The sequence below is a fragment of the Amia ocellicauda genome, chromosome 12 (genome assembly GCF_036373705.1).
Source record: "Amia ocellicauda isolate fAmiCal2 chromosome 12, fAmiCal2.hap1, whole genome shotgun sequence".
Taxonomy (NCBI): Eukaryota; Metazoa; Chordata; class Actinopteri; order Amiiformes; family Amiidae; genus Amia; species Amia ocellicauda.
Window position 1 is genome coordinate 31080019 of NC_089861.1, and position 20190 is coordinate 31100208.

Below are 20190 nucleotides of genomic sequence, written 5' to 3' on the forward strand. Positions count from 1 at the left end.
TCCGACAGTACTTGTAATATTATTCCTCTATCCCTGCTAGATAGCACTTCACAGTTTTTATTATGCTTCTCGTGTTCTTGATTGTTTTCCTCCTTGCTCCCTTTCCCGTAGCCCTTGACTGTGACCCTACATCTTGACAGCACTTAGCTTTCACCGTCCAGGATGTAGGAAGTCACTTATTGTACTTGTGTAAATTGTAAATTGGAATTTGTAAAATGTATTATTCTGAATTGAATTTTTAGCTAAATTGAATTTGTAATGATTGATGCCTTGTACTTCACTGTATTTTTGCACTTATGTTGTAAGTCACCCTGGATAAGGGCGTCTGCAAAGAAATAAAAATAATAATAATAATAATCTGCAGTGGTTCAGTAATGCCACTGAAGACACAGTAGAAACGGCTGTGTGCTGCGGAGCGCTAATGTAAGTCACAGAAGTGATTTCTTATTTACTCAGAAGTCACGGGGCAGGGTGCCAGCAGGCATGGATGTCTGTCATCCAGTTCCATGTGTTTGCTAAGGGAGTTGCCATGTATGCCATGTGCAGGTGTTGTATATAAGGAGTGTGTGTGTGTGTTCCGATTGAGACACAAGGACACAGAGACACAGAGACACAGAGACAGTGCAGTGATGAGAGCCTGTGTGATTGCAGTGCTGCTGCAGCTCCTGCTGTCTGGCAATCAGGGTAAGAGGCTTCAACAGCAACAACAACAAATAATAAGAAGAATGATTAGTATTCAGGGGAATGGGTAGTAGGAGTAGCAGTAGCAGTTCCGGTAGCTGGGGAGAAGTGATGTTAAAAAAATAAATCTTGGCTCCTCTGTAATCCACTATAATCTGATTAGTATTATTTCTTGAATGTGCAGTGAACTGCGAGACCCATGTGCGTATAGTCTGATTTAACAACTTCTAAGAATGTTAGACTCTAAAAACATACATGCATACATGCATACATCTCTCTCTCAAATTATATATATAGATAGATAGATAGATATTCTCCAGAATGAATCCAATTCTTCTGTTTTTTTCTACTCCTGTTACGTTTATTAAGTTCTCATGTAACCATTTCAAATAACTGCAATAATCAGTGCATTCATCATTTTGATACATATACTTATTTCTATATTTATATCACAAGATAATTTACTTGTGCATTATGGTGTTAGGAGTGTCTTCTGACACTGTTGTCAATGTGTTTGTGTTTCTGTGTTTTTCATGAGCCAGTATGTGTATTTATATGTGTGTGTGTGTGTGTGTGTGTGTCACTGTGTACTTCATTGTATCTGTGTCTCACTGCAGAGGGTTGTATGTGCATATCTTTGTCTCTGCCACATCACTCTCCCTGTTCCACACCTCCTACATCACCTTCCCTGTCCCTCTCTCTTCCCATCAGCCTCCCCCTCACTTTTCCTCTCTCCTCCCCACCACCCTCCCTCCTTCTCTCTCTCTTTCTCTGCTCAGCTTTGCAGTGCAGGGAAGTTGCAGGGCAACTGCGGCAGATCGATGTCAGCGCGGGGCAGGTTTTTGGCACCAATACAGCTGACGCCATCTTCACCCTGTACGGGGGGACCTGGACTCAGCTGCCCGGGGCACTCAAGCATGTCACGGTCGGGCCCTCGGGCGTCTGGGGCGTTAACAGTGCCAACGCCATCTTTAAGCTGGTGAATGCCAACTGGGTACAGGTGCCAGGTGAGAGGCAGAGAGAGGGAGAGAGAGGTTGTGGGGTGGGGAGGGAAAGAGGGAGTGGGGGGCATGGGAAAGTGGGGCTGGATGAAGGGATACTAATTTGTGAATTCACTAGTTGCATGTGTTAATTAACCCCCCTCTTTGCCTATGTCCTGTGCCCCCCCTCTCTCTCTCTCTCTCTCTCTCTCTCTCTCTCTCTCTCTCTCTCTCTCTCTCTCTCTCTCTCTCTCTCTCTCTCCCCCCCCCCTTCCTTGCTATCTCCTCCCTCAGGTCAGCTGAAGCAGATTGATGCTGGTGGTGTCCAGTTCGTGGCCGGGGTCAACACTGCAGACAACATCTTCTGTCTTGGACAGGATGCCACAGTGGGGTACAAGGGCCCTGGCTCCCCCACCCCCTGGCAAGGCATCCCGGGGGCTCTCAAGTACTACAGCTGTGGGCCCCTGGGTTGCTGGGGGGTGAATGCCGCCGAAGACATTTTCGTGAGGAAGGGGGTGTCTCCACAGCAGTGCCAGGGGACAGGGGATTGGCAGCAGGTGGACGGGAAACTGTCCATGATAGAGGTGGGCAGCGAAGGCAGTGTGTATGGGGTCAATGCTGCCGGGGACATTTTCTACAGGTGAGGCACAACTATTTATATTGTTAGACGTCTTAGCAGATGCACTTAACCAGGGTGACATAATTGTTACAATATATCACATTATTTTTAAATACAATTACCTGTTTATACAGCTGGATTTTAAATGGCTGGCATAGCAATTATTATTATTGGTATTTATACGATTATTATTAAACTACTGTTGGAATAATTATTATAATCATACTGGTGTTATTAATGTTATTATTATTAGTAGTAGTGTTATTACTGCTGTTACAATTGGTTATTTCTATGCTTACTATTTGCTGCAGGTGTTAGTGGCATTAATGATCACATTATTTTGTAATTAATATTAATTATACTATTACACTTAATCACTTAATTTAATCACTAACAGTTGGTGTATTTCTTATTCATATACAATTACAACTTTAACCTTTGGTGGTTTTATTTTTGCTATTAACAATTATAGTTATTATTTTTATTTCTGTCAGTACTATTATTGTAATTACTGTTGGAATAAATGTCATCATTATGACTATTACTATTGTGGTCAAATTATTGTTGAATTATAGGTGTAATTAATATTATTATTATTGTCCTTGATGTTATGACTATTATTTGTTTACATTAGTTATTAGAATTCAAACTTTCTCTCTCACTTTATCCCTCAACCTGTCTCTGACTCTCTCCCCCCGTTCCCTGCACCCTCTCAGGAATGGGATCACTAGCACTAACCCTGCAGGCACTGGCTGGACCCCACTAATCATGTGTGCGAAGAGCAAGCACGTGTCCTTTGACCTGGGTCATCTGTGGGTCATCACCCAAGATAACCGGATCTTGGACTGCAGCTGAGCGCTCACAGCCAGCAGAGACCTCACAACTTTCTTTGTGTTTGCAATAAATATGAATCTTTAAAGATATTTTTAAAAGTATATATATATATATATATATATATATATATATATATATATATATATATATATATATATATGTATATATACATACCCTTTCACTTGTCTTTCAGTCTTTCACTCTTCGCTTCAATAAAGCATTGAAAAATACAGCTGCATCATGGAGTCTGTGTTTGTGTGTGTCTGAGTATCTGTGAGTGTCTGTGCGTTTGTAATAATTTTAAAGCATTCACATTTTCAAGTTATTTAAAAAAGATTATATCAAATTACAAGTAACATTTGCAAAAGTAATATGTTCAACATAATAAAATATAAAGCATTTATTTTGATAATATGGGTGTTGGTTTTAAATACATCATGCAGGAAATAATTAAGACAATAAGACTGTAGGCTTATCTGTCTGTGTCTGCCTGTCCATCTGTCTGGTTTAGTGTTAAACTCTGGGACTCCTGGCATTTTAGTTGCTTCTGAGATGGTCAGTCAGTCATGAGTCCGTCACTATGGCAGTCAGTCAATCCTCTGTTAAATCAATCCTTCTGTTTAGACAGTCAGAATATCAGTCAGTCAGAATACAAGTCATTCATTGTCTCAGTCAGTCTGTATAACAATGAATCAGTCTGGTCAGTGAGTGCATCAGTGTCAGTCAGTCGGTCAATCAGGGAGTCAGTGAATCAATCAGTCAGTTAAACTTCTCCAGTGACAGACGGACGCACACACAGAGAGAGAGAGAGAGAGAGAGAGAGAGAGAGAGAGAGAGAGAGAGAGAGAGAGAGAGAGAGAGAGAGAGAGAGAGAGAGAGAGAGAGAGAGACTTTTTAAATCCCTTTATTCTATAAATTAGAAAACAATTAGAAAAACTAAAACAAAAACAAAACAAACACTGGTGCAAAAAAATATATAATAAATCTAACATTCGCATCTAATCTAACATTCAAATCTAACACAATTTCAAAAAGTCCAGTTCAATGAGATCTTAGTCTTTCATAGTTTCTCACAAGAGCATAACAAGCTGCCCCTCCTCAGTTATGACACACACCCCCTCCCCAATGCACCAAAGTCTCTCAAAATTGTCCATGTTGTGCACCATTTTAAAATAAGCAAAATCCATCTTGGTCCTGGAAACCATCAGGATCCTATAAACACTAATAGGATTCAGAAAACCAGTGGCTACAATCTTATCTTTTCGGGATTTTAAAATAGCTAATTTCGCCTGACCAAGGACAAAGTTAACCAATGAGCACCTATCCCTCCATGCAAAACTATTTACACTAAAAACAAGAAATGTTTTAGTAAAAGTAACCCAAAAGTAAAAGTAAAAGAAGAAGGGCTGCAGCCAAGGGCAATCCACAAACAAATGGAAAACAGTCTCTTCGCGGGACAGAAGGGGCACTGGACACTGACTCGGTTCCACTCGGCTAAGATAAAGGTTTGTGGCAAAAATGCCATGCAGCACTCTCCATTGCAAGTCTCTGGAGCGCTTAGGCAAGGGAATCTTATATAGCACCCTCCCAGCTGCCACCAAGGAAAGCTCCACTTCTTGCCCAGTTTACTCGTGCTGAGGTTGCCTTTTCATACATTATAACGCGTGACTCCAGCACAGGGATGTCTTGGTCAGTTGTAACAAACACACTGAGATCGTAAGCATATGCAGAGACTTTAATAGGGGTTGCATCAGGTGCAGCTGGCACTGCCAACCCAGGCAGTTTCTCCCTCAGCTGGTGTAACAGGGGCTCTATAGAGAGGGCACAGAGCATCCCTGAGAGAGAGAAACCCTGCTGTATCCCCCTCTGCACAGGGAAGGGAACAGTCAAACCATTATTAATCTTCACAACACTTAAAACATTATAATAAAGGAGTCTTATAAAATAAGTAAAAACAGGGACAAAACCAAATGCTTTTAAAACACGAAACAGATACTCATGGTCAACTCTATCAAAAGCTTTTTCTTGATCAAGCAAAATTAAACCAAAATCAACATTAAAAACTTTGGATACATTAAAAAGATCTCTTAATAAAAACAAATGATCAAAAATCAATCTCTCGGGCACACAGTATGACTGGTCTGTGTGCACCACTGATCCAATCTTGGTCTTTAGACGATTAGCGAGTCTTGGAAAATAATTTATAATGGGAGCACAGCAAGGAGACAGGGCACCAGTTCTTGATGTTACAGAGGTCTCCTTTCTTAGGTAGCAGTGTTATCACTGCCCTGTGGCAGCTCAGCGGCAGCTCCTCATCCCAGACACATTCCTGCAGGACCTGGTACAGATCCTCATCAACACAATCCCACATCTTCTGGTAAAATTCTGCAGGCAGTCCATCCAGTCCGGGAGCCTTCCCTTTGGTGAGCTACACCACAGCCGCAGTAAGCTCTGGTAATGCCAACGGAAAGTTCAGTCCGCTGCTCTCCTCCTTGTCCAGGCTAGGGAGACCCTTATAGAGATCAGAATAAAAGCTCACTGCAACACGCCTGAGCTCTGCAGGGCTGGAGACCTCTCTCCCCCGGGCAGCCTCAGACAACACACTGTCTTGCGCTCCGCAGTCTTCCTCTCCAGGCCGAAGAAGAAAGCTGTGGGGGCGTCCATATCTTTGAGCTCAGTAAAGCGGGCTCTTAGCAGAGAGCCCTTCACCTTCTTCTCCAGCAGGCTGCCCAGGAGCTGCCTCCTCTCCTGCAGGCCCCGATATGCCCCCTCATCGCTCTCGCTGGCCGGCTGACTCTCAAAACCAACAATCTCTCTCTTTCCAAAACAATTCGAAATAATCAATAAAGTTTTTAACCTGTAGCAGATTGTTATTAAAGTGCCAATATATGTGCATAAATATTAATAAAATCAATAAAAATACCAGCGTGTTTTATTTGTACTTTTAAAAGTCGACTTTGAACAATCTCCTCAATAGATAAAATCTCCACCCCATATCCTGGAGAAAATAAAACTACAACCCCAGCACGAAAATAAAAACCGTGGCTTAAAATGCAGTCACCCCTCCACTCAGACTGTCTGAGTGCATCTCCTGCAAGAAAATCACATTCCTGGTCTGGGAAGAAGGATGTAATGTCTACTCAACTCTTACCTTTTGTCTTTTCGAGAAAGTCGCTGATCTCTGTTATTGAATACAGTTTCCCCCTTTGGCTGGCCGTGACGTTAGAGAGCTGCGAGGTGTCGGAGAGCCCGTCCCTCCCATCCATCTTCTTCTGATCCCGCTGATCCGTCCTGCTCCTCACCCGCATAATCTCCATCAGCCGCCGGCATCCCCGCTACCGACCCAGCAGGCTGAGGAGTCTCATCACTGGGGGGACATCAACAGGGCCTGCCTGAGCCCCGAGGCTTTCACCCCCAACATTGCTCCCTTCCTGCACCAAGTCCTCAGACAAGAGATCCGCGGGTTGAGGCCTGTCTTTGCCCTTCAGACCCGGTGCTCGGCTCTACCACAGCGGAGGGTTTAGACCCTACGCCTCTGTCATGAGAGACCATAATGGGCCCCCACCCAGACTCCTCCTCACCCGTCGCCAGGTCGGCAGCAGCAGATGTTATTTTCTTAAGCTTTCTTTTCTTAATGACTGCATAGTACACCCACTCCTTGGTTGCGTTGGCCAGCACAGCAGCCCCCGGCTCGGCTTCAGCCGCACTGGTGCCCAACGCCTCCAATCTCCTCCTGGGCTGCTGCACAGGTCTCAGTGGCCACCTCCCCGTCATCATTATGACTACTTGTCACTGCTTCAGTTTGTAGCTTGGGGCAGGTCCGTTTAAAGTGTCCCTGTTCCACACAAGAAAAACATTTAAAAACCTCTGTGCTAGCAAAAACAACATAGTCCCTGCCCTCTATATTATAATGCCAAGCTACATTAAACTTGTCTCCTAAAAGACATAATGTGTTTAATTTCTGTATTTTTACATCCAAGGGGAATCATTGTAATCGGCGACATTATTGTATCTGGATAGTTCTCTTTCAATTAATGAATTATTAATAAACGGGGGAATATTTGAAAATATTACCTTGGTAAGAGGCTAAGAGAACGGTGTTACAGTTACCAAAGCATCATTCAACATAAATCCCTCTTCCACAGTTGTGTTGACCAGATTTTCTTGGTTAAGGAAAACAACTACAGCTTTGTTCATCCGTGAGGTGGATTTGATATTTTCAAACCCAACCACCCGCCCCACGGAAAGCAGCACATCTTCAAGAGAATCATTATTTTCAGAAAAAACTTTAAAACCCTGGCGCCTAGTAAGCCCCCCCAACCCACCAGAGTGGGAGCCCATTTTCAGGCATATGCTGGCTAAAATGTTTAAAAAGTACCAAGATTAGAAAAAAATACCTTTAAAAAAATAATAAATAAATAAATAAATAAATAAATAAATGGCAAATAAATGCACCACTACCGTTCTCACACAGCATACAAACACTGCCACAGCAGAGCCCTCCCACAATCCTCAACGAGAGAGAGAGAGAGAGAGAGAGAGAGAGAGGGAGAAAATGATGGAGGGGTGAAGGAAATGCTCAGACAGAGAGGAAGAGACAATGGGAATAGGAGATGATTGACACTCCAACTTAGAGACCGAGAGAAAAGAGGGGAGTCGCGTTGATTTTCCTTTCTCTTTCCCTCTCACTTTGTATTGCTCCCTTACTCTTCTATAACTGTCAGGCCTCTAAGGAGATAGTAACTTGAATGTGGGACAGAGAGGGGATTGGAGAAACAGGGAGGTGGTCAAAAGCCATGTTCTCTGTTCTCCAGTGCTTCCCCACCTGTTTCGCTATGGCTACCTCTGCCAGCTGGCTACACCGGTGTGTCTGTGCAACAGATTGTGGATAGGGCAGCACACCTCGCGTGTCTGGCCTGTGTTCAAGCAGGCGCATGCTCTTGTTTGGCCTGCGTGTGTGTGTGTGTGTTTGGCCTGGCCTGGCCTTTCTGGTGATTCGCAGTGCTAATCCTGGGAATCCTGGATGAGCTGTGGTGCTGTGGCTTGATCCCTCTAAGCTGAGGGATAGGAATTATCTGTAGATAACTAATTTGGACTCAGCCTGCCTGGACACTGGTGTGTGTGTGTGTGCGTGTGCGTGTGCGTGTGCGTGTGTGTGTGTATGTGTGCACGCACGCGCGTTTCTGGTGACTGGCACCCTGTGTGCATTGCTTTGTTGGAGAGACTACTTCTTGAGTTTATCTCCCTTAGTCTGTTTTGTCCTTTGAGGTGATTTAGGGGATGAGTTTACAACCTTAAAATTACAATAAAACTGCTGGGTTGTGCATTCTGTCTCTCTCTCTCATTCGAGAGAAATTCGGCTGTTTTTATAGTCAGTCATAATTGTTTTTCACTTTACATCCGGACTCATGTATGTTGTCTGTATGCCTGTGTGTGCGTGTCTGTGTGAGTGCAAACAACCATTTGTGTGTACTTTAGCCTTTGCAAGTGTATATTTTGGAGCGTGTATAAGCGTTTCTGTGTATGTACAAGTGCTTTTGTGTCCGTTAGTGTTTTTGTTGCTGTGTTTGTTTGTGTGTTAGTGTGTCTATTACTGTTTTTGTGTGTATATTACCATGTCTGAGACAGGAGATCAGTGCTGTCGCTGCAGGAGACAGCAGTTGGGGGTGGGGTTTGTGTGCAGAGTGATGTACAGTGACAGCAGTGTGTGTGATCTGATATGAAGTGACTGTGTACGTGTGTGTGTGTGCATGCGTGCGTGCTTGTCAGTGTGTGGCTGTGTGAGACTCTGTGTGACACTGTCACCTACAGACACAAAAGTACAAGAAACTAGAGTCAATGTGACACTAAGCTTCTGTTCTCTCTCTCCCTCTATCTCACTGTCGTTTCTCACCCTGCCTTCCTCTTTCCTCTCTCCCTTCTCTCTTTTGGTTCTGTTCTTCTCTTCTCTTCCTCTCTCTCAAGTGCAGTGTTACTTTATTCAACTGCCCCCCTTTACCCTCTCTCATTCAAAACCACCTTTATTGGCATGGTGATTTACACAGGTTTTGCCACACTTTTTACCATTTACAGATACTGTAAAGATGAAATAAGATGTATTAAATCTCCCTCTCCCAGCTGTGTCCAGTCACTGGTCTGTATTAACTCACTCTCAATTGCTCTTTCTCTCTCTCTCTCTGAGGCATGCAGTGCCAGCGGGTGAAGGTGGACCTGGAGGTGCAGGCCTACCCGGGGCAGGATGTAACTCTTCGCTTCCAGTTTGTGCAGGATGGCCAGGCCAAGCTCACACAGGTCTCATGGATCTGGGAGCCGCCGGTGAGCAGTGGCGTGGAGAAGGTCAATGTGGTAGTCTTCCACCTCCAATTCAAGGACAGCTACCCCAATTCCCCCCTGAAGGGCCAAATCAGTTTCCTGGCACAGCCATCCTCCCTAGAAGCTCCCTCGATCCAGACCCAAGGCGTGCAGCTGACAGACAAGGGGAAATTTATCTGTGAGTTCGCCACCTATGGAATGAGCAGGAACTCATCAACCTGGTCATGCTGGGTGAATCGGCGAATGGCAAGGCGGCTGCCCAGCTGTCACCTGGCGGGTAACAGCACCCTCACCAGGGTGAACAACGCGAACGGTATGGTGACTGTGTGTAGCGAGTACTGGCTCACCCCCTCCGGCAAGGACAATGGCATGGACCTGAGCTGCGTGGTGTAACACCCCACCCTGGACCAGCCGCAGAGCTTCCCCCTCAAACTGGCTGTTGAGTGTGAGTGTGTGTGTGCGGGGTCTGTGTTTTGACCTCTCTCGTGTGTAGCTCAGCTGGTGTTAGTGTACTGCACTGTTGATATTAACTCAACACCCCTCTCTCTCCTCCCCCATATCAGTCACAGTCATTTATCCTTTAAATCTGAACTAATTTCTGTTAAGAATGAAGTCTCACTGAGGGAATGTCCCAGTTCTATTTGCTTTAACCCAACAGACTTTTCTACTTTTTCAACACACACACATTACATTATTTGTCATTTAGCAGACACTCCAGGGCAACTTACATTTGTACCCATTTATACACCTAGACAAATGAAATAACTTGCTCAAGCATACAACAGCACTGCCAAACCCAGGATTTGAACATACAACCATCCAGTTATGAATCCAGAGCCCTAACCACTACTCCACAGTGCTGCCTATATACACACATACACACATAAGCTTGCACATGTATACACCCGCATTGACACAAAAACACAGATAGACACACCACATAGACAGTACACATAGAAACACACGCACACATACACGAACAAACCCACCTCCATACACACGCCCACACAGATGTAACATTGTGATACAAGCATTACAAATGTTCAGTAATACAAACCAATACAAATGTACATTTAAACATTATATTACATTACATTACTTTACCTGTCATTTCTGTGTACTGGAATGGACGTTAGGAAAAGTTATGATGATCTGGTATCATTTTAAAAGACGAATATCTTTCTGCCTACAACTCACAGCCACGCACACATAAGGAGCACACACAGAGTACACACACACGCACACATAAGGAGCACACACAGAGTACACACACACGCACACATAAGGAGCACACACAGAGTACACACACACACACAGTCGTTCTGCACAGTCCTCACAGCCTCAGCTCTCCCAGTCCGGCTGTTATTGGCCCAGCAAGAGTAACTCCCACTTTGGGGCGGCTGGACCATGCACAGCTTGAGTTCTGGGCCCATATGGTGAGTTATGGTTCCATTAACGATACAGCAATAGAGCGCCGGTGGGCTGAACTGTGTCGAGCAGGACAGGGTGAAGTCTGAGCCCGCTGGGTACAGACCCTCCAGGCAAGGAGGAGGCGGGGGGGGTGGACTGTGAGAGAGAGGCTTTCTGGGCCATCTAGGAACAGACAGGTGTGTTGAATGAGAGAAGAATGCAGCTGTGGGGGAATCAGGCAGTGATCAGTACAGGCTGGCTGGAAGTCAGGAAGCAGCCAGGGAATGGGTAAGCAGAGAGAGGGGAAGGGGGATTGGTGTTTAATATAAACTCAGTGAAACACACAAACTCACACTCAGACAGCGGCCTTTTATGCAGCTCTGTCCATCTCCTGCCAGAGGAGCACAGAGGGAGAAGCGCTGCTGGAGTCTGTCTGAGAGACTCTCTGTATGTTTATATGAAGACCAAGAAAGAAAACAAATGAAGCCAAGGAACTCTTCAGGAATGCCATGACGATGAGGAGCTGCACTGGGGGGAGCTGTGATGAACTTCTGGACAGACAGAGATAGAGGGACAGAAGGACGGATGGAGCTCAACCTGGGAGCAACACAGCCCCCTGTAGGTGGCCATCTTGGAAAAGAGTGAATAGGAGTCCAGACAGGACAGAAAGTGCACAGGAGCCAGGCACACGGGGATATATTGCACAATTCGTGGTTATTGACGACAGATAGATGGGTGGATGGATGGAAAAAGGAGATTATCCTGGATACGGTCAAGGACTTTCAAAGTCCTGAAAAATGTATGTGCGTGTGATTGTGTGGGAATATATGAGTGTGTGTTACTTTTGCAAATTAGTACGAGGAAATGTTTGTACACTGACAGGTTTGCTACACAGCACTTGTTCTGTAAGCTATTTGATTGATTTGCATACAAAATAGTTCCTGTATGAATGAGTCACATCAAATATCCTCTCTGCTCTGGGAGTTTACAAGAAATTAACCTGAGATTCCATTGCCAAGCTTTCAGGAGAGCCCCCTTTCTCTACCGCTGCAACTGTGACAAACTTAGTTCAGTTTTAATCACTCAGGGTATAAAAAACACATTGTTTAAATGTCAGTTTATTTGTTTGCAGTTATTCTCATCAGCACACATTGTTCTGCTAAAAAGGTTAGATATGAGGTACCCAAGTTAAGAGGAAATAAACACCCATACTCCAAAATAACATGTATTTCTCCCCATTTCTCTTCATTCATCCACAGTGCAGAAGTAGTAACACACAGAAAGCCCATTGATGTAACCAAACACTGAGCAAACTGCAACCATTTTCTGTGTGACGTTTCCTCAGTAACTCAGTAACATTTAAGCCCCAATATTATAAGCTTCAAAGTATTTATGAGCCAGTTTTACAGTGATAGCTGAAAGTAATCCGTTTTCTGTATTTGATTAAGCGTAGAGGAGATCAGCTCTGGGTGGCAGTATCCCGGTTGCCCCTGCATACAGACCCGACCAGTCGAGCTGAGATGATCGATTCTAGACAGGGTTTCCTCATCCGCAGTTGGGATGAGTGGAGAAGTTAGGAAACTGTTGCCCTGTGACATAAAACGTGCTGCTGTAACTCCCTCACAGGAACAGTGCCCTCTCTAGATAGGACAGACAGATTGAGTCAGAGGCCCCAGGGTGGCTGTGTGGCCCTCCTACAGGACTGCTCTCCATTGTTGGTGTGCCCAAGACCTCTGGATCTCCATTCCCAAAGAACTCAGGGACTGCACTCTTGGTGCAGTTAACTCATCCATAAAGACAAGGCTTGTGTGCAAAGGCAGGTTCTGTGAATGTGTTTGACACCTTGCTGCTGCAAAGCACGTTCAGTGTGTTCTATCATGACTGTAGGCACTATGTAAAATAAATGCTATTATTATGAGGAACCTGACCTGTGGCTTGAGTCCAAACAGGTTGGATGAATCTGAGTGTTCATGCCGCTGGAAGTGTCATCACTTCAGTTGATAGTGGTCTGCGGGATTTTTCAGACTTGGGGGAAACCTGGAGTATAGCTGCTGTCTGGGAAATGCATTGTCCACAGTATTTCTGGAATAACGGTGGTACAATGTGAGGAGACAATAGGCACTTTAAAATTTTGAAACTCCCCCGCCCGCACGGTAAGATGTGATGACATGTGGGCTGGGAGTTGAGAGACATTGAGACTGCTCAGGAGGAGGGATTACACAATGCTGTCTGCACTTTCTCTTTCATTCTTTACTAGACTCGTGTTTCTTCTGATGTATTGAATGATAGCGCAAGATGTAGTTGTGATCTTAATGTAAGTGACTACTATGAAATTTGAGTCTGTTATGATCTGAGAATAAATATGTTTCACTGCAGGGTGAGGAGACATTGGGGCAGTTCAACACACTGACACACGCTTACTGAATCAAACACAAACACACAGTTACACAGTCACTTACACAAACACACACAGACACCCATATTCAGGGAACATGGGAAAGAACAATAAAGGCATTCATTTGATTAATTGGAAAAGGGGAACTCAGCAATTTAAAATTAATTTTGAACGATTTGGTCTTTCTCTTCTGACACAGCTGTAACCAAGAGGAAATCCAGCGCGGGCCCAACGTTTAAACACCCCTGTAATGATATAGGTTGATATATAGTATATAAGTTGTAAGTAGAACAGTTTAGTGTTTGGCCTTGAAGGAGAGCAGCATATCTGAGTGAAGCAGAATGCGAGACCAGTGATTTGTGCCCCACAAAACTTTCCAGTCGCACTACAAGAAAAAGTAGAGGAAGAGTTAAACAGAATGGAAAGATTGGGTGTAATAGAAAGAGCTGAAGAACCAAGTGCATGGGTTAACAGCATGGTCACAATATGGAAGCCAGAACGTGAAAGAGTGTGAATATGCATGGATCCTAAAGACCTTAATACGGTAACTGAGTGAGAACACTATCCAGTGAGAACAATTGAGAGAGTTGTAGCAAGAATGCCGAAAGCCACAGTATTTAGCACACTCGACGCCCAGTGTGATTACTGGCAAGTACAACTGGATGAGGAGAGCTCAAAACTGTGTACATTTAATAGCCCTATTGGAAGAGATCGCTACAAAAGAATGCCATTTGGCATTAATTCAGCACCAGAAATGTCCTAGAGAATAATGACACACATCCTGGAGGACCTAGAAGGTGTGGAAGTTATTATGGATGACATTCTAGTCTGGAGAGAGAATGAAGATAAGCATGAGAAAAGACTTCAAAACGTATTACAGCATGTGAAAGAAAAGAACATTAAACTCAATCCAAGTTCAGAGTCACAGAAGTAAATTACATGGGACACACACTCACAGTTGAAGGTCTCCAACTAGACGGGAAGAAAGTGGAGGCAGTGAGGAAAAAGCACAAACCCACTAATAAGGCAGAATTACAGCAATATCTAGGAATGGTAACATATTTAGGACAATTTCTCCAGCATCTTTCAATAGTTATGGCCCCTTTGAGGAAAAAAAAAAAATGGAGTGGTGCTGGAATGAAGAACAAGACAGGAGCTTTCATGAGTTGCAATGCTTGGAGACTGAAACACCAGTGTTGAGATACTATGATGTCACAAATCCAGTCAAATTAAGTGTTGATGCTTATAATTTCAAGAAGACCACCCCATAGCCTACGCTTCCAAATCATTCTCAGAAACTCAATGCAAATATGCACAAATTGAAAAGGAACCAGCAGCAATAGTGTTTGGATATGAAAAACTTGATCAGTTTCTGTTTGGAAAAAAATTTGAGGTTGAAACCTCTGTATGAATCCACTGGAATCAATAATGAAAAAGCCATTAGCTGAAACACCACTCCGCCTTCAAAAGATGCCGTTGAATCTTCAGAAATATAGCATGACAATTAAGTACAGAAAAGGCAAGAAACTGTATGTGGCGGACGCCCTGAGTAGAAATTACTTGGACCACACACATGATTAAGAAGAAGAAGAGGATGACATACAAGTGTGAATGGTGTTATGTCTTCCAGTGGCAACTGAGAGGCTACAAGAAATACAGAAAGAAACAGAAAAAGATCAGATCCTGAGAAAAGTGAAGTCCCTCATTTTAGAAGGCTGGTCTGAACAAAGAGTGGAGGTACAAGATGAAGTTCGACTGTACTGGGACAATAGAGGTGAGCTTACCATTGAAGATGACTTAATTTCCAAAGGCAATACATTTGTAATACCAGCCAGTATGAGAACACAGGTGCTACAGAAAATACACACAAGCCACCAAGGTATGAAAAAGTCAAAGAGACTGGCTAGAGATATCATGTATTGGCCAGGTATAGCAGCACAGATAGCAGACATGATAGGAAAGTGCCCCACATGCAATACGTACTGGAGACAAAACTGCAAGGAGCCAATGATAGGACATTAAATACCTGAGAGGCCACGGCAAAACGTGGGCACAGACATTTTTGAGTTTGAGGCAGAGCAGTACTTACTGTTAATGGATTATTACTCAAACTACATTGAAATTAACAAACTAACAAGTACCAAAAATCCAGCAGTAATTAGTTGTTGTAGGCAACAATTTAGTAGACATGGAATTCCAGATGAGGTTATATCTGACAGTGGTCCCCAGCACACTGCTGCACATTTTCAACAATTTAGTAAGGAGTATGGATTCAAGCATATAACAGCCTCACCTACATATCCTCAGTCCAATGGAAGGGCTGAAAAAGCAATGCAAATAGTAAAAAAAAATAAAGAAAGCCAAAGCTGACCATGAAGATCCACATCATGCACTGCTTGACTACCATAACACTCCACTAGATGGACCACCCTCACCAGTTCAGTTACTCATGGGAAGACGGACAAAAACTAGACGTCCTAAATACATCTGCAGTACAGTACATTAAAGCACGACTACACTACAGTGCCGTTCACTAGTGCCTGCCCAGCTAACCGAATAACGTCGTGGCAACATTGCAATCAAATGAACACAGAGCAAAGTGATGTTCTGACCACAGAAACTTGTCGACTTGTCGGGGGATGTTGTCAAAACGCTCAATAATAAGAATAATAACTGAAAAGTATACAGTACAGGAATTCATTAACTACATTACTAGCACAACAACTGCATGTGGTGTTAAAAGTTACAGTCAATGTATCTGTATTGTTTGGTATTTAGCTTCTGTGCCCGGAACTGTGCTGACTCTTCTGTCCACACGGTCTGACACAGTCGCTGTGTTAACAAACGCTGCTCTCGCCTCTCGCACAGGAAGCGTTTCTGCTTCACCAGGAGGCTCCACATGACTGTTTAAGACTTCAGTGACAGTTTTGAAATGATTGCTGTGTCTGTTGTGTGTGTATTGAGTGTCCGGTGAGGGTGTGGGCCGGTACCTGTGGTCAGCGGTGTGTACTGAGTGTCCGGTGAGGGTGTGGGCCGGTACCTGTGGTCAGCGGTGTGTACTGAGTGTCCGGTGAGGGTGTGCGCCGGTACCTGTGGTCAGCGGTGTGTATTGAGTGTCCGGTGAGGGTGTGGGTCGGTACCTGTGGTCAGCTGTGTGTATTGAGTGTCCGGTGAGGGTGTGGGTCGGTACCTGTGGTCAGCGGTGTGTACTGAGTGTCCGGTGAGGGTGTGGGCCGGTACCTGTGGTCAGCGGTGTGTATTGAGTGTCCGGTGAGGGTGTGGGTCGGTACCTGTGGTCAGCGGTGTGTATTTCATCAGTACAAATGCAGCGATACTGGGCCCTATTCAAGTGTCGTTATTTAGATCTGTTTAAGGATTTTTTGCAAACAGTTTTTTATTTACACCCTTTCTTGAAATCAGGAGCGATTCATCAGACTCCCGGTCGAAATAGCGACAGTCCTAAATGCCATTTTTGTGGCAATTGCACGCACAAATGAAAATAGGCACAGACCGCCTAGAGACGCACAATCCCAAGAAAAGCGCAGCAAAGTCGGTGCACGAATTGTGGATGAAGAAAAACCAATTAACCAATTAACTTAACCAAATTAACCAAACCTACATGAACCAATAGTGCAGCTTGAACCGATTCCAAGTGCAACATCACCTGTAAAGTTGTTTTTTTGCAAAAATCTGCAAGGTCAAATGATGGTGCTACAAATGAGTTACTAAAAAAATAAAATAGACCTATTTTGCACACACAAGAAACCGTTTGTTCGGCAGTTGCTGTGTTGTCGGATTGATGGAGCTGACTGCCCCCCTGAGCTCTTTACTATGACGTCACATCACGTCTGCACTTATTCGCTCTTACAATCTAGGATGTAGGATTTTGTATTTACTGTATATTTATATGCACTTGTGTAATTGTGAACTTGTAATTGTATTCTTTTGATATGCGATTTTGTACTATATTATTGCACTTTTGTAATGCTCTTATATTTTTTATAATAAATAATAAATGTCTGCTAAATAATAATAATAATAATAATAATAATAATAATAATAATAATAATAATAATAATAATAATAATAATAATAATAATTGTCTGGCTCACCATGCTGATCCACTCCGGTGTCTGGCACGGATTTCCCAGCGGCATTTGTACTTTATTGTGCACCGGTATGGCACAAGTTGTCTGCCTTTCCAGATGTCCCTTCAGCTCCTCACACAGGTCCAATACTGCAGCTCTATCCAGCCTGAATCTGTCTTTAACCTCATCATTGGGCGAGTTAAGGAAAGACATTCTTTGCATAAAGATTCCTATGCAGATTTGCCTTTGCTGACCTGATTATGCTGTTGTATAGGGAGGATATTTTGTTCCCAATAAATAAATACATGAATAATTAAGCATAAATAACTAGAATTACAAAAAGGGAATTCAATTTAAATGTTAATCTAATGATGTATATATTTGTATATGTATTCAATTATTTTGTATTTTATTTATGTATGTATTTCTTATTATATTTGTCTTTATTTGAAAATGTCACAAATCATTCTGCATAGTTGTGTTGCAGTTTATTGTTATATTACCCTCTTGACCATTCCCAGTTTTCTCCGCCAGATGACAGTGTTAACCTAATTTAGTTTCCTCTCCGTCTTGACTTGCAGTATATCAATTAGTAATTTGCTTTACACAAATAGAAATAGACATAGAAATAGAAAGCAACAGTTGGAACACTGATAAGCCAAGCCAATAGGCAATTCCCTGCACTTAATAATGACCTTATTGTTCCTCAGCCACTCCAGTGTAGTTGTGGCTGTGTGTTTCAGGTCATTGCCATGCTGAAAGGTAAACTTGCATCCCAGTTTCAGCTTTCTTGCAGAGGGCAGCAGGTTTTCCTCAAGAACTCTTTTGTATTTTGTTCTATTAAGTTTCTCTTCTATCCTGAAAAGTGCCCCAGTCCATGCCCATGAGAAACATCCACATAACATCATGCTTCACGATTTTAAATGTTCCCAAATATTATACCACATTGCTTGGGAGTTTGTTCCAGATTGTGACAACTCTCTGTGTGAAGAAGTGTCTCCTGTTTTCTGTCTTGAATGCCTCAAAGCCCAATTTCCATTTGTGTCCCCGGGTGCGTGTCCCTGCTGATCTGGAAAAGCTCCTCTGGTAAACAGGAACTGCTCTTAATTCAGGCACAGCTCTTACCCAGACTTCACTAAAACTAAAGGTGGCACACTGAGCCAAACCACACTGACAGACACAGGGGAACAGGAAAGAGGGTGGGATGAAGCAGACAGAGGCGAACACAGAACAGAACATCCACCACCACTTTCCAGGTAACAACTATGTGCAGCAGGTCATCTAGTGTCCGCAGATGCAGCCACTGGCACTCCATTCCACCAGTAGATGGCATCACAGTATCACAGAGCATCTAGACCAGTGCTGAGCCACCTAAATTAATCAGTCCAGGTGTCAAATAACTGTCTGGCCCGCAAGAGCCCGTTTACCACAATTAGAAGCCACAAATGCAATTTATAAATAAAAAAATAGCAATATAATGCAATAAATACGTATCAACACATTGGTACAAAATATGCAGTTGTCACAAAAATACTACTTTATTCTTACTTTTTTAATTTTTTTGGGAGCCGCAGTTTGCCCACCACTAATTTAGACAGCCTGGCAGCCTGGCAAGCCCCTCCTGCCCCTCCTTTATACTAATCCCCACTGCAAACTTTCTTCATATTTACAATATCAATTAGGAAGACACACTCCCTCTCCTGCACTCACTTCTCCCTCTCCCTCTCACACTTTTTCACTGTCATACATACACACACTCACTCACTCACTCGTTCTCACTCTCACACTTGGTTGCTGTGGGTGTGTGTCTGAGGGCTTAAGAACATAGAACATAAAAAAGTTTACAAACGAGAGGAGGCCATTCGACCCATCGTGCTCGTTTGGTGTCCATTAATAACTAAGTGATCCAAGGATCCTATCCAGTCTATTTTTAAATGTTCCCAAATCTACCACATAGCTGGGGAGTTTATTCCAGATTGTGCTGACTCTCTGTGTGAAGAAGTGTCTCCTGTTTTCTGTTTTGAATGCACTGAAGCCCAATTTCCATTTGTGTCCCTGGGTCTGTGTGTCCCTGCTGATCTGGAAAAGCTCCTCTGATTTGATGTGGTTGATGCCCTTCATGATTTTGAAGACTTGAATCAAGTCCCCAATGTAGTCTCCTCTGTTCCAGGGTGAAAAGGTTCAGTTCCTCAGTCTCTTAGTAGGACTTTCCCTTCAGACCTGGAATAAGTCTGGTTGCTCTCCTCTGAACTGCCTCTAGAGCAGCGATATCTTGAAGTGTGGAGCCCAGAACTGTACACAGTATCCAGATGAGGTCTAACTAGCGCATTGTACAGTCTGAACATTACTGCCCTTGTTTTAAATTCTACACTTTTGACAATATACCCTAACACTCTGTTTGCCTTTTTTATTGCTTCCCCACATTGTTTGGATGGAGAAAGTGAGGAGTCCATGTAGACTCCTAGGTCTTTCTCATGCGTTACTTAATCTAGTTCTATTCCTCCCATAGTGTAATTATAATGGACATTTTTGTTACCTGCAAGTATTACCTTACACTTGTCCACATTGAATTTCATCTGCCAGGTGTCGGCCCACAACTGAATATTATCCAAGTCCCTTTGAATAACCTGTGCTGCTGAGATTGTATCTTCTGAGCCACCTATTTTAGTATCATCTGCAAATTTGACAAGTTTGCTAACTATCCCAGAGTCAAGATCATTAATATAGATTAGAAAAAGCAAAGGCCCTAGTACTGATCCCTGTGGAACTCCACTAACAACCTCACTCCAGTTAGAAGCGACTCCTCTAATCGACACCCTCTGTTTCCTATACATCAACCAGTTCACAATCCATCTGCTTATATTACCCTGA

General features: G+C 43.4%; 1 protein-coding gene across 1 annotated transcript; it reads left to right on the top strand.

The window, feature by feature from the left end:
* The first annotated feature begins 579 nt into the window (after positions 1–579).
* Positions 580–3344, top strand: LOC136764924 (fish-egg lectin). The gene is made up of 4 exons (XM_066719310.1): positions 580–684; positions 1461–1688; positions 1956–2301; positions 2997–3344. Exons 1-4 carry the CDS (start codon positions 630–632, stop codon positions 3133–3135), a joined length of 768 nt encoding a protein of 255 aa, XP_066575407.1. The 5' UTR covers positions 580–629; the 3' UTR covers positions 3136–3344.
* Positions 3345–20190: the final 16846 nt, after the last annotated feature.

Excerpts from the sequence above, each read along its gene's own strand:
- LOC136764924 (XM_066719310.1), top strand. The coding sequence starts at position 630 with ATGAGAGCCTGTGTGATTGCAGTGCTGCTGCAGCTCCTGCTGTCTGGC. Across the intron at positions 1,689-1,955 it reads CAACTGGGTACAGGTGCCAG|GTCAGCTGAAGCAGATTGAT; the intron begins GTGAGAGGCAGA and ends CTCCTCCCTCAG. Across the intron at positions 2,302-2,996 it reads GCCGGGGACATTTTCTACAG|GAATGGGATCACTAGCACTA; the intron begins GTGAGGCACAAC and ends GCACCCTCTCAG.